Genomic DNA, 12,233 nt, shown 5'->3' on the forward strand with positions numbered 1-12,233 from the left:
TTTAAAATACTAGGTGGAGGAGTGAATAATATCCTTTATTGTTTTATTAATTTATTTATGATAATCGATAAAAAAACAAATGTGATTCAGGATATAATTTTCATATTTTATCCTGGAAATTATTAACTAAGGTCTCTATGGTAATACGCTTGCAGCTCTTACCAACATCAGGTGGACTTCTTTTTGTATTATTTTCTTCTTGCAAAGGAATTATAAAATATGTCATCAATAAATGTAATACAAATGTAAATAACTATGCATGTCATTCATAAATGAGGGTAATAGTTAAAACGATTTTATGTAGGAGGTTGTATACCGAAGGCATGTACTGCTTCCTTCATCTGTCAGTAGTCATTTAATTTATAAAATTTGAAGTAAATAAACTTGGAAAATTTTATCTGCGGTGGTCAAGTTAGCTGCACCGTAAAGCAGTGTTTCCCATACTACAGGTAGAGAGTAGGTGCTGGCATTCAGGTCCAGCCGAAATTCCGGTGCGGTGGAAAATGTTTGGAATGCCGAATTCCTTGAATACCTGTTTGGATAGCAATCCAAGTGAAGTACCGCCCTCGCCAGCATTGACGTTTAACGGGTTTCCACTTCACCCCTATTGCGAAAGTTTAACCCAATTTCCAGCCATAACCTTCTCTCTTTCAGTCAAATTTCTCCTCAGTTTTAATATTTTGTTACTTTTGGAGACAGGATGCTATTTTTTTTAATCAACCTCTTCTCTTTCCGACGTTTCGCAACGTTCATTTTTCTTCTTGGCTTCATAGTTTTTTATGTAAATATTATTATTTAATCGAAACAGTACCAATCCTTCACTTAATTTGGACTTTTAATATCCATTATTAGTTTACTCCAGCACTTCCAGATGCATAAGTTATTTCATACTAATATTCTCAAGCCCTGAATATAAACTATACTACAAAAATAAACTATACCAAACGTAAGAAAGATAGTGAGTTCATTTTCTTTAATTGATGACCAGTGGTGTCATGGCAAAAGTAGCAGTGCTAGTATGCACTTTCCCTAACTTTTTTTAAATTGAAATATTAGTCTGTGTGTTTTTTATTGCAAGTTATTATTTAGATTTTATTTTTTTTAATTTGTTTTGGTTACGAACGTATATCAATTATACAACACTTTGATCAATTTGAGACACCAAAATTGATAAAAGTGTTACTTGACAATAATGTCTTTTCATAACCAGGCCGGAATGGCGTTCCGGCGCGTTCCGGCGCGTTCCGGAACCATGACACCACTGCTGATGACCTATCTCCAGAAATCACTAACTAAATATCAATTAAAAGGACAAAAATATTCACCACTACATAATTCAATATTCATATAGCTTAAGCGTTTCGATCTAATCTCGAAAATTCCGGGTGATAAGGAGTCAAAATATAAAACAAAAAGTTGTGACTCTAGTAATTATACATACACATAGCATTTTATTCACATAATTTTTCAAGGTTTTGGGAAATTGGGTCAAGATTTGAAGTCGACGATGGTCAATAGTTTCAGGAAATGATTGATTTTTTTCCATATGCTTTTTAGATTAAGACCATTGATTCAATATTTGTATTATGAATCCATTTCATAATACAAATTGATTAAAGGACGACCTAGGTTTCCACGCGGCACTTTCAGCTTGTCACCATGCGATGACATTCCACGTCTAACACCGTCGTCTTTATTATGTACGTAGAATTACAAAGTTATACTTTTCACTATGTTAAGTCGATTCGATGAAGTTACGCCCGAAACAGCGAGTTCTTCTGCTTTGATAAATATCTCCGTTAAATAATAAAAGTCTGAGTCACTTTTAGTTAAGACCAGGCTTTCTATTATGACGAAATTCTAAAACTCAGAAACTTCCATTGAAGTTGATAAATAGGAAAACGTGTAATCTGAAGCTAGGAAATGGGTGCATTATATGGCCACCAACCCATGAACATGCTAAACGACCAGTGGCATTCATCAAAACGCAAACCAATCCTCGTCACGTTCATACGACCTTGCTGCGGAGGAAATGATTATATTTTCGCGGTCGCCTCGTTTTTGTTAAAGACATCGCCAGTGATTTTTTTTTAAACCTCTTTCTTCTTTTTTTAAAAAAAAATGTCTTCCATACCGTTTTGAAATTTATCCGGCGACCGCATGCGCCGCTAACGGATAAATCCCTCATAACGTGCATTAACGGGGCTCGCGGCCGACGGCCGTAATTCATTTCCTATTTTTGTTACCACATGAAAGGATTCGGGAAAGCCAGTCTGTCATCACGACATAATCTCTCGATATCTTTCTCCTCTTCTCTCCTCTCCTCGTCCGGGTTTCTATCCCTCGCTTTCCACGCTGTCCTATCCCTTCATCAGCCTCTTCCCGCCATCCTTTTAGCTACTGCCATTTGGGATCCTGTCCTCTCACACCCCCCTATACCCTTCCCACACCAGGGAGGAGTGAGCTGCAAAAAGGGAACAGCATTAGCTCTTTGAGGCCACATTTACGGGATAAAGGAACTGGTAAAGGGGTATAGTAAAGGGTTTTGGGTGGAATGAGGGTACCCCACCCCACGTGCTGGGATTTTTTTTTTAGAGGAGAGGAACACAGTAAGAGGAGAGGGGGGAGGAGTTTTTGAAGATGGAGGGGGAGGTGTTGGGAGGGAAAGATCCGTTAATGTAGCAAGCGTCTCTGGAGTGAGCCATTAAGAGGCTAAGTAACTGGGAAGTTGCCGTTGGAGGGGAGGGTAGGGGCGGGACGGTGGGGGGGTGAGTGGAGGGGGAATGTGGGGAGGATGTCTGCACTCAATGTCTGTGCCTCTCGCCATCTCCCTCTTTCTATCTCTTCTAACTTCGCAACTAACTCGCCACTGACACATTCCGTTCCTCGTCATCACCCAGCATGCGGCTGCAGCACTCTGTAGATCCTATCTCAGTGTAAAGGTTTACTCGTGGAAAAAATGAAGAAATATTAACCCTTTTAGTGCCAGACTATTTTTCCCGGTATGCTGAAGATTGCCAGGGCTTTTTTGGCGAAATTGTAGGTTTGAGCTTATTAATTTACATTAAGTCTAGTATACATTTTCAGAAACTATTTTTTTTTTTTTTCTCCCAAAACTTACAGGTATTTTAAAGCATGACAGACACTAAAAATAGCTACCAAAGCTAAATGAAACACAAAAATGAGAAAGGCGAGTGTGTAAAAAAACCCGGCCGATAGATCGGCCCTTGGTACTCTTCGCACATTTCCCCGGGGCCGAAGGATCAGCCCGCTAGCACCATAAGGGTTAACTCATGGTAGAGCAAAAAAAACACAGAACAGTTCCACAAACTTTTTGTCTTCAGAGTGACAATAAATACGTCCATAGGTGGATCCAGGGGGGACTCATGGGGGCACGTGCCCTCCCTAGATCAATATGGAGCATGCGTAATTTTAGCTTTGAAAAAAATCCTTGATTGGTGTAAAATACAGTAGTCTTGAATAGTATTTTAATGGAGCGTTTCTCGGCGTAAAGGCCTATTCGCTGAAAAAAGCATGTAGTAAATTAATATAAATAGTTAACCTTTCAGAAAAGACGTAAAGGACTGCAGGATAAGTGGTGTAGTATAAATATCGATAATAATACATTATTTTACCTTTCAAAAAACATTGAGAAGTACAAAATGTATTGGTCTAAAATAGTATTCAATGTAAAGTTAAAAACGTATGCAATTTATTTTCATCACGAAAGTAAGACGGCATAAGTGGTGACTAGGGTCTCCTAGACTTATATGGAACATGCGTAATTTTTACATTTGAAAAAATCCTTGATTGTTGTATAGTTCATTGGTCTTAAAAAGTATTCAATTGAAATGTAAAAAAAAATATGTATGTCATTTTCGTCACGAAACTAAGTTGGTTGGCTTTTAACTTTTTTTTTTGCCAAAACCTCAGGAACTTGCGGTATAACTCATTTCTTATGCCCTTATTTTTGCTGAATAGTAAAAAAAAACCAAATCGTGTTTCCTAAGAACCGAAAACATTTCTCATTTTCATCGGTTGTCAGGTGTCATTGATCGTTAATATCATTGAATTTTTAATGAATACAGTTTCTTCTCCTGACCTTCCTTATTATTACAACAATGTAGTGTTTATGATCTTGGAGTATAGGTCATGAACACCAAGATCAAGAACACTACATTATTGAATTTTTAATAAGGAACGATCATCGAGAAAGAGTTACGAAATATAGTGTTTCCTCTATCTCCGTAGTTATAACACTAATTAGCCTCACTATCCGATGAAAGACTGGATTTAAATCCTATTGAATCCTGTTATAAAATAATAAATTTTCAACCTCTCCATTGTGCTAATTTTTTATCATATTATCTATTGAAATTTGTTACAATTAATTGTAACCTACAGTTGTGTGAATTCTTTCTATTTATCCAAACGGAAGGCTATACTTAATATCTGTTGTCAAATCAGAATGCTTTCTAATTTTCTCGTTGGCAAATCTTTCGTCTCCTGTGGTGCAGGATTATTATGGCGAGATATTTTGGGTCGCCACATTCAAAAGATAGCTTTTATAATGGAGTTGCCCTTTGAAGACGCTTATCATTTCATTAAAAAGAGGCTATTATTATAATTCTTAATCTCCCTTAAATTTTCGACAATGTGTCAGAGCTCCGTAGCGTGTAAAAGGAGAAAGTCTCCCGAAAAACCTCTTTGAGTGTGAAAATCTTACCGAAAACTTTTTTCTTGTTTTCCTCCATCAAGAAGAACTGGATATTATTTCTCCGAGTGAAGGTTGAAAAACTTTTCTCCGTAGCTGGATACATGTTCTCTTCATTTTTTTCCATTTCTGCTCATTTGTTTTTTCGCTATATTCAAAGCCTGAAACGCAGAGCGTTCCCTTTTTTACCGATATGTTTTTTTTTGTAATTCGCTATATTATCTTCTCAAAATCTCGATGTCTCAACAACAGACTTTACTATCTAAAAAAACATACAGGGACTTTCAAATCTTTAAAATAAAAGAAATGATTCGATGAAAATATTGAAATAACGAGTTTCAAGTGTAGAGTGGAAATTTTACGCATAAAGTTTTCCATCTTTTTGTTGATACGCATATTGATAATTTGAACTTCCTAATATTCTCATGCAAATTGCCATTTTTATATCGTAAAAGGTAAGGAAAAGTTTTCGTATATTATCATGCCCACTTTTTGTGCCCATTTTTTGTTTCTTATTAAGGATTATTACTCTTAAGCAATTCGTACAATAAATTAATCACTACAAAAGTCTTACTTTCCAAAATATAATGAGAGAGGAATACGGAAGAGGGCCTTTCATTTAATTTGAAAGAGCGTGAGAAAATAATTTTAGTAAGTAGCGGTAAATTTATTGACAGGGAAAAATTTGTATATATCGGTTAAACATCTTCTTAAGCACCACATCAAGCAATCCATTTTTGAGAGCTTCTAATGCCCCCACAGCTCAAATCAGGAAAGTGAGGTAACATCACCATCGACATGGATGCTATGGAGTTATTACAAATGACGGTTTCAAAAAATATTTCGTCTAAAATAAAAAAAACTCTCTTTGAAACTGAGGAAAAGTTTTTCTTTCGTGGTGATTTTCTATGATACTTGGAGCGCATAAGATATCCATGACCGCCGCTGGGTTCATACGAGGCCTCATAAGCCAAAGGCCGATCCTAAGCTTCGCAAATACCCAAGAGAGACGGAGGGTGGGTGGATGATATCAATAACATCTATATATTACGAATGACTGTACCTTTTTAAAACTATATTACTATTGGCTTAGGCATTTTTGGTACAGGCACTCTAAAAGCTGTTTTACACGGAGCATGTAATTGCATGATTATGCATTTTTACTTAATCTGGTGGGCAATTGCGTGAATACATGAACGAAATTAGAACGGGCTATTTTGCCATCTCACGTCCATGCATTCTCGCGAGTGTTCCAGCAATTCACCGCTTTACACACGCAATTTGAAATGCACACTCACATGTACGCCAGATTGTGTAGTTACATGCCTCTAATAAAACGGGCTTTATTGGTGACTGCAATGATTTTCCCCTCTCTCGTTCAAACTCCATCACGTATATTACTTATTTCTATCAGGGGCGTAGCTAGGAATGAAGGCTGGGGGGGTTTAGGTGCAACTAATACCGGGGTGTATGGGGGTATGGAATACCCACCAGGATAAGTGATAGCTGCGAGATTAATAAATTGCGGAATTTTGAGATAAATGGTTCAAAATGGTGAGTTTTACGGCTTTCTGAGGGATAACTTATTAATCCTTACACTATTCTATTAGTTATATTAACCCAATTAAGTAAAATGGATCAAACTTAAAAATTTCTCTGAGCTTTGGGGGGGGGGGGGGGGTTTATACCCCAAATCCTCTCCTCCCTACGCCACTGATTTCAATACATGAGTTCTTAAAAAGAAGTCTTCTGTATTCTTATTTATTTTCGAATCAAATTCTTATCAGTACGTCATCCAAAATTATTATCCTGCAATTTTATTTTTACTGTAGATATGCTATTGAAAATTAACCCACAATAATTAGCTTCATATAAGGTTTCAATTGTTTTGATCAGGTAAAAATTGCAAGCGATATGAACGCAAACGATTTCGATAAACATCACGTCCAACTTAAAAAAAAAACGCATGATAAAATATTTTCCCAGTAGATACAATTTTTCCCAGTTGTTAATTAATCGCTACATCCTAAAATTATTCTATCGCGCTCATTTGAACAAAAGCATAGGTTCTCCTCCGTCTTGATTTCTCATTATGCTTTGCGGCGTGTAAAATTTCCTTGATCGCCGGGTACAGACGAGGTCTCATAAGCCAAAGGTTGATCCTAAGCCTCGCAAATACACCAACTCCGTGACCTACAGTAGCTGTTGCGACAATTGATTTTTAAAAAAGAAGCCTTGTGCATTATTCAATGTTTTCGAATCAAATTCTTCCCAGTATTTTATCCAAAATTATTTTTACTGCAGATTGGCTTTGGAAATATTTATAAGCTACCATTAACTTTGCATAGGGCTTCAATTCTTTTAAATGGATCAAGATCACTATGAAGGTGAACTTTGATGGTTTTAGTATGTATTACTTTCACAATTAAAAAAAAACTTGAAAATTGTTTTGCTATCTGATAAATTTTTTCCGTGTTGATTTCTCATTATATTTTGAGCATGTAAGATTTTCTTGACCACCGACGGGTACAGACGAGGTCTCATAAGCCAAAGGTTGATCCTAAGCCTCGCAAATACCCAAGAGAGGCGGAGAATCGAGGTCGAGCAACTCTTCCAGCTTGGAGCGCCTCGACCCTGAGACGACACGCCAACTCCAGCCCTCTAACGTGAGGGCGGCGTACTACCCCTCCGCTCTTGCCTTTCAATCAAATTCGGATTATGGGAGCCTCCGTTGTTTACCCTTCAGCTTGGTCGCCGGGACACGTTTATTGACAGCGGTTCCGTCATACCCGGCGAAGACTCGAGAGGGGGAGCTTGCATACATCGTTTGAGAAGTGCAATATTGCCAAAAGTCGCGGTTGAGTCTCGGATCAGGCCTTGAGCGTGGGGATTCTTTGTGGCTCTCGGATAATTTCACGAAAGCCGTGCTTCGAATATCCTTCGGGGAACGCGTTGGAAAGGCGTGTCTCAGCAGGGCAAAAACTTATGGGGCCAAGGATTGGTCCCTCCCGTGAGAAAGGGAAAAATATGTGGGTGAAGTCGTGAAATGCAGAAATCATTCTTTCCATTATAGATTGGTTCGTTCTACTCGCCATCGAGCCCGGACATAGGGTGGGGCAGTGGGGACACTTCCCCAAGGCGGCAGATTTCGGGGGGCGGAAAATTTTGAAAAGTTTATTAAAAATGATTTAATTTTATAATTCAATTATTTAACAATAATTTTGAATTATGAATCATTCAACAATAATATTTTGCTTCATTCTCGTGCCGTTTTTCTTATGATGGGATAATAATGTCATAATACTATTTTATTACTCCACACACAAATTACATTACAATTACGAATTTGAGTAATTTTAGGTAGCCTTGGAGGATAACCTGTTTGAGGCTACCTTCCAAAATAATAATTTATTATGCTTTACATATAGTAAAGCTCATTTTGTTTTACCTTGGTAATCTATGTTAAAAAAGCTTAAGTGCGCACATGAAAAATAACAACGAAAATAGTATTTATTTTCAATAGCAGATCTACAGTAAAAATAAAATTGCAGGATAATAATTTTGGATGACATACTGATAACAATTTGATTCGAAAATAAATAAGAATACAGAAGACTTCTTTTTAAGAACTCATGTATTGAAATCAGTGGCGCAGCGAGGGGTGTGTTTTGGGGGATAAACCCCCCCCCCCCCCCAGAGCTCAGAGAAATGTTTAAGTTTAATCCATTTTACTTAATTGGGTTATTATAACTAATAGAATAGTGTAAGGATTAATAAGTTATCCCCCAGAAGTCTTAGTCTTGAGAGTGATGTAAAGTACAAGTAGTGTCTAGCGTGGTAAGAAATAATGAAAACAGCATTGTCCCGAACACCGCATGTAGGAACTCAAAAGTTTATTGCCCCAAGTACTTCAGGTACATCAATAGTTGCCATGACTAGCTTGTGGAGGAGGATGCCCAGGTTTTTTCTACAAACATGGAGTGGCTCCAAATTTAGTGCCAAAAGAATGCTATTATGTATAATCTAGATGTTGAAGACCAAACTTGTATTTTACAAAATTAATGAACTTTTGTTGCACTCTTTCATTGGTATTTATATGTACATTGTTGTGAGGAGACCAGATACAACAGCCATATTCAACAATGGGCCTAAAAAGGGATACATACAACATCCTTAGACCATAAATATTATTAAGGTCACGACCTAATATTAAAACACACCCAAGCGTCTTTAGTGCCTTAGTCTGAGTGATCAAGCAATGAGAATTAAATTTTAATTTTGGGTCAAAAAAGACCCCCAGGTCCTTGAAGCAGTCAACCTTTATCAATATCATGTTCACAGCAGGTCTCTGATTCACATTCATTAGATATTTTGTCATTTTTTTCAGAAAATTGCATCTGACCTGCAGTATGGAGACAAAGCTACGTTACTGGCAGATGCTTCGGAGGAGGAATGAAACATGGAGGACCTAGGCTGTCCCAGTAATGTCCAACCCTACAGATCAGAGGCATCTGTAACCTATCAAGGCTGATTGGTTGGGCTTGTTTGCAAGTTTGTGGCTGAGTATGAATGGAAATGGTGATTGCCTCCAAGTACATTTTACTCTTCTCATACATTGCAATATGATTTCAATAAGCCAGCGTGACTGTGAATGTTGAATGTGAGTACTTTGCAAGTGAACCGAAAAAAAGCAAACCCTGTAATGAAATGTTCAAGCACTAGCATGTATTTCCATCTTGTCTTTCAGAAAAAAAGACTTCATTGGTTCATACATTATTAATAGCATGCCCACCGGTCACTTTTAAGAAGTCTTTTGAAATGAGTGAACAGTCGAGTATGCACTTGCCAGTTTACAAGCTTTGTAAGTGTCAGTGTTTCAAATGGAAAACTGGTTGTCATTTGTACATAATACTGATAGCCTCTGTAATCATATTAGTTCCTTCATGCCTGTAATTAATCCCATCACAATTCCACTACAATAACTTTCATATAAATTTATATGTCTATCTTTTGATGTGATATAAAGATTCAAAGTAATATTTTGACCAAATAGCCACTTATTAACCATATTGAATTAATAATGATTGTGATAAGGCTTATATAGCACAAGAAAATGTTTTATTTGATCAAAACTGTTCATAAAATAGTGAAAAAAAATTTCAATTACAATAGGCACACTATTATGCTTTTACTTGCTTATCTGGACCTCACGTCAGTCTGCCAAAAAGAAGTGCAGTGTCGTTCTCATTTCTGATTCAAGAAATGAAAAGCAAAAATGTGCCTAGATTAAAATTTTGATTGTATGATATAATGTATCGTGATTTATGATATTATCTTATTTGAGGTTGTATGGTTTACACCTGATTCGATTTCTGCTGAACACAATACCTACAGAAGTAACGCTTCATTCAAGACTTTGCTTTGGCACACTTATAAAAGAAACCTGCAAACACTGGGACAGAAGAGGTCAGGAGAAAAGAGTGTGATGAACTGATATGTTTATTTGAATGGTGTACATAAATAGGTCCTTATCCCAGAGGAATAAGGTACTTAGCTGATAATTTGATCATGTTTATCTGGAAAAAATAGCTACGTGTAAATTTAAGGAATAATTATGCATGTATCTTGAGGAAAACAGCCATATCAGCATTTGTTTTCAGTTTGTTTTACGTTACTGGTGCTTTTGTGCATTGATTAATTGCTAAAAGTTCTTATTTTAGAATCTAATGTGAATCGCTGATCACCTTTGTTCTAATTTTAACGGTAAATTTATGAACCCAAATTGTTAACCCTCATGATTTATCTAGTCTCTCATTTATTTATTCATTGTGTGAAGAATGATTTTTGATGATTTTAACTTGTTATTTTAATATATTTATTTTAGGGAGCATATTATGCATTATGTGTTAATAGATATAATGTTATACTATACAAATCCTTGTGAAAAATGTCTGTGAAAATGTATTGATAACAAAAGCATGTCTTGAATAAATTATTTTGTAAAAATTGTAAAAAGTTATATACAAAAATATCTACTTATGTGACAAGAAATACTAGACCTTATACATACAACTTTTACGATTTTGACTGTGATTTCACTGTCATATCATTATTTCTTATGCATTAGGGTGATATGAGGAAATGCTTCATGATTTTAAGCCATGTAGTTTGCATGATTTTTGTTTTTCAAAAAAGCCGTACTTCTATGAAATGATGCATTGTCTCCTTGCCTGTGGATCACATGAGTATTTTAGCTTTTGCATAAATGAATGTATAAAGAGGCATAAAATAATCTACACCACTTCCGTATAGTGATTGAGAAGTGTTATGAATGTTTTATGTGGTGCTTTGTGAATAATGTGTGAGTGGGGTATGTTAGGAAGCTGATCTTTTTTTTATACACAGCAAAGACAAAGTTAAAATTGCATTAAATATAGAAGGTGATACCTAGGGTCCACAAAAATCTTAGCAACTCAGTGTATTAATGACAATATTTGCCTTGATAAAAGTAAATTTGTTGTGTAGTTAATATTCGTACCTATGTATAATTTTGTTGATACACTTGATGGCTATGACTTTATAAGGCACTTCTTATTGTAACTTTCATAAATATTCTGGAAACTTGCTTGAGTGAAGAAAATACAAATGTACCCTTTATCTTATGCTACTAAAAAAGTGCCTGTCAATCAAAATTGTAGTTGGTGTGGTTATCTTCATTGAACTATGAAGCTTTCAAATGTTTGTGTCAGGGAAATAAATCATGTACATTTTTTCTAAAGTAAAATTAGAGAGACACTGTTATAAACAAAGCAACATTAAAATGTGTTATTTATTCATGGAAGTAGTTATAAAAGTATTGAAGGCATATTTGTAATATAAACTTCAAAATTTGAGATTCTAATGAGCTAAAAAAACAGGAAAACCTTGTCGAAAATGTAAAAGATAAGTCACTCCCTTAAAATTAGCCCTGGAAATGCTTAGACAATGTTCTATTGGTTTTCAATTATGTAGCACTAATGATGAATTTCTCTTACAGCAGTTTTAGTACATAAATGAAATACAGAAATGTTTTAATTATAATCCAATTTTTCACCTTTGCTTGATTTTAACATTCCCAGCAAATATGAGATATGTTTTCCCCCCAAATTTAAGATAAGTTCCACAATCATCATCCCAAAACCTGAATGTCCACTGGAAATTACGATATGCACAGTTTTACTATCACAAGACCATAAGCATCAATAGGTAGCAACAAGAGGAGCTGCTTGAGCAAACCAACTGATCTGCTGGTTTGATCTGCTTTGATCAAGCCTCGAAGAGTTGTTCACCATAGGCAACATTGGGCTCTTTCAAATTTATTAAATTGTCATGTTGGTTTGTGGTGGTTAGTCAATGTCTTAAAATGGATATGTAAGTATTTTCTTGGATGTACCAACATTTCTGCATTGGGTATTTGATGAAAATATCGGCTATGCCTAATTTAGGAATAAATGGATTATAGATTGATGTACTCTATACA

The 12,233-nt window shown here is 35.9% G+C and overlaps 1 protein-coding gene across 1 annotated transcript in view; it reads left to right on the top strand.

The window, feature by feature from the left end:
* LOC124154067 (proline-, glutamic acid- and leucine-rich protein 1) overlaps window positions 1-11,797 on the top strand; it is a 635,207-nt gene extending 623,410 nt beyond the window's left edge. Inside the window, exon 3 of the mRNA XM_046527568.1 lies at window positions 9,102-11,797. Within this exon, the coding sequence (XP_046383524.1) occupies window positions 9,102-9,170 (69 nt within the window). The 3' untranslated portion in view covers window positions 9,171-11,797. The remainder of the gene's footprint in view (window positions 1-9,101) is intronic.
* Window positions 11,798-12,233: the final 436 nt, after the last annotated feature.

Source organism: Ischnura elegans, chromosome 2 (assembly GCF_921293095.1).
Source record: "Ischnura elegans chromosome 2, ioIscEleg1.1, whole genome shotgun sequence".
Taxonomy (NCBI): domain Eukaryota; kingdom Metazoa; phylum Arthropoda; class Insecta; order Odonata; family Coenagrionidae; genus Ischnura; species Ischnura elegans.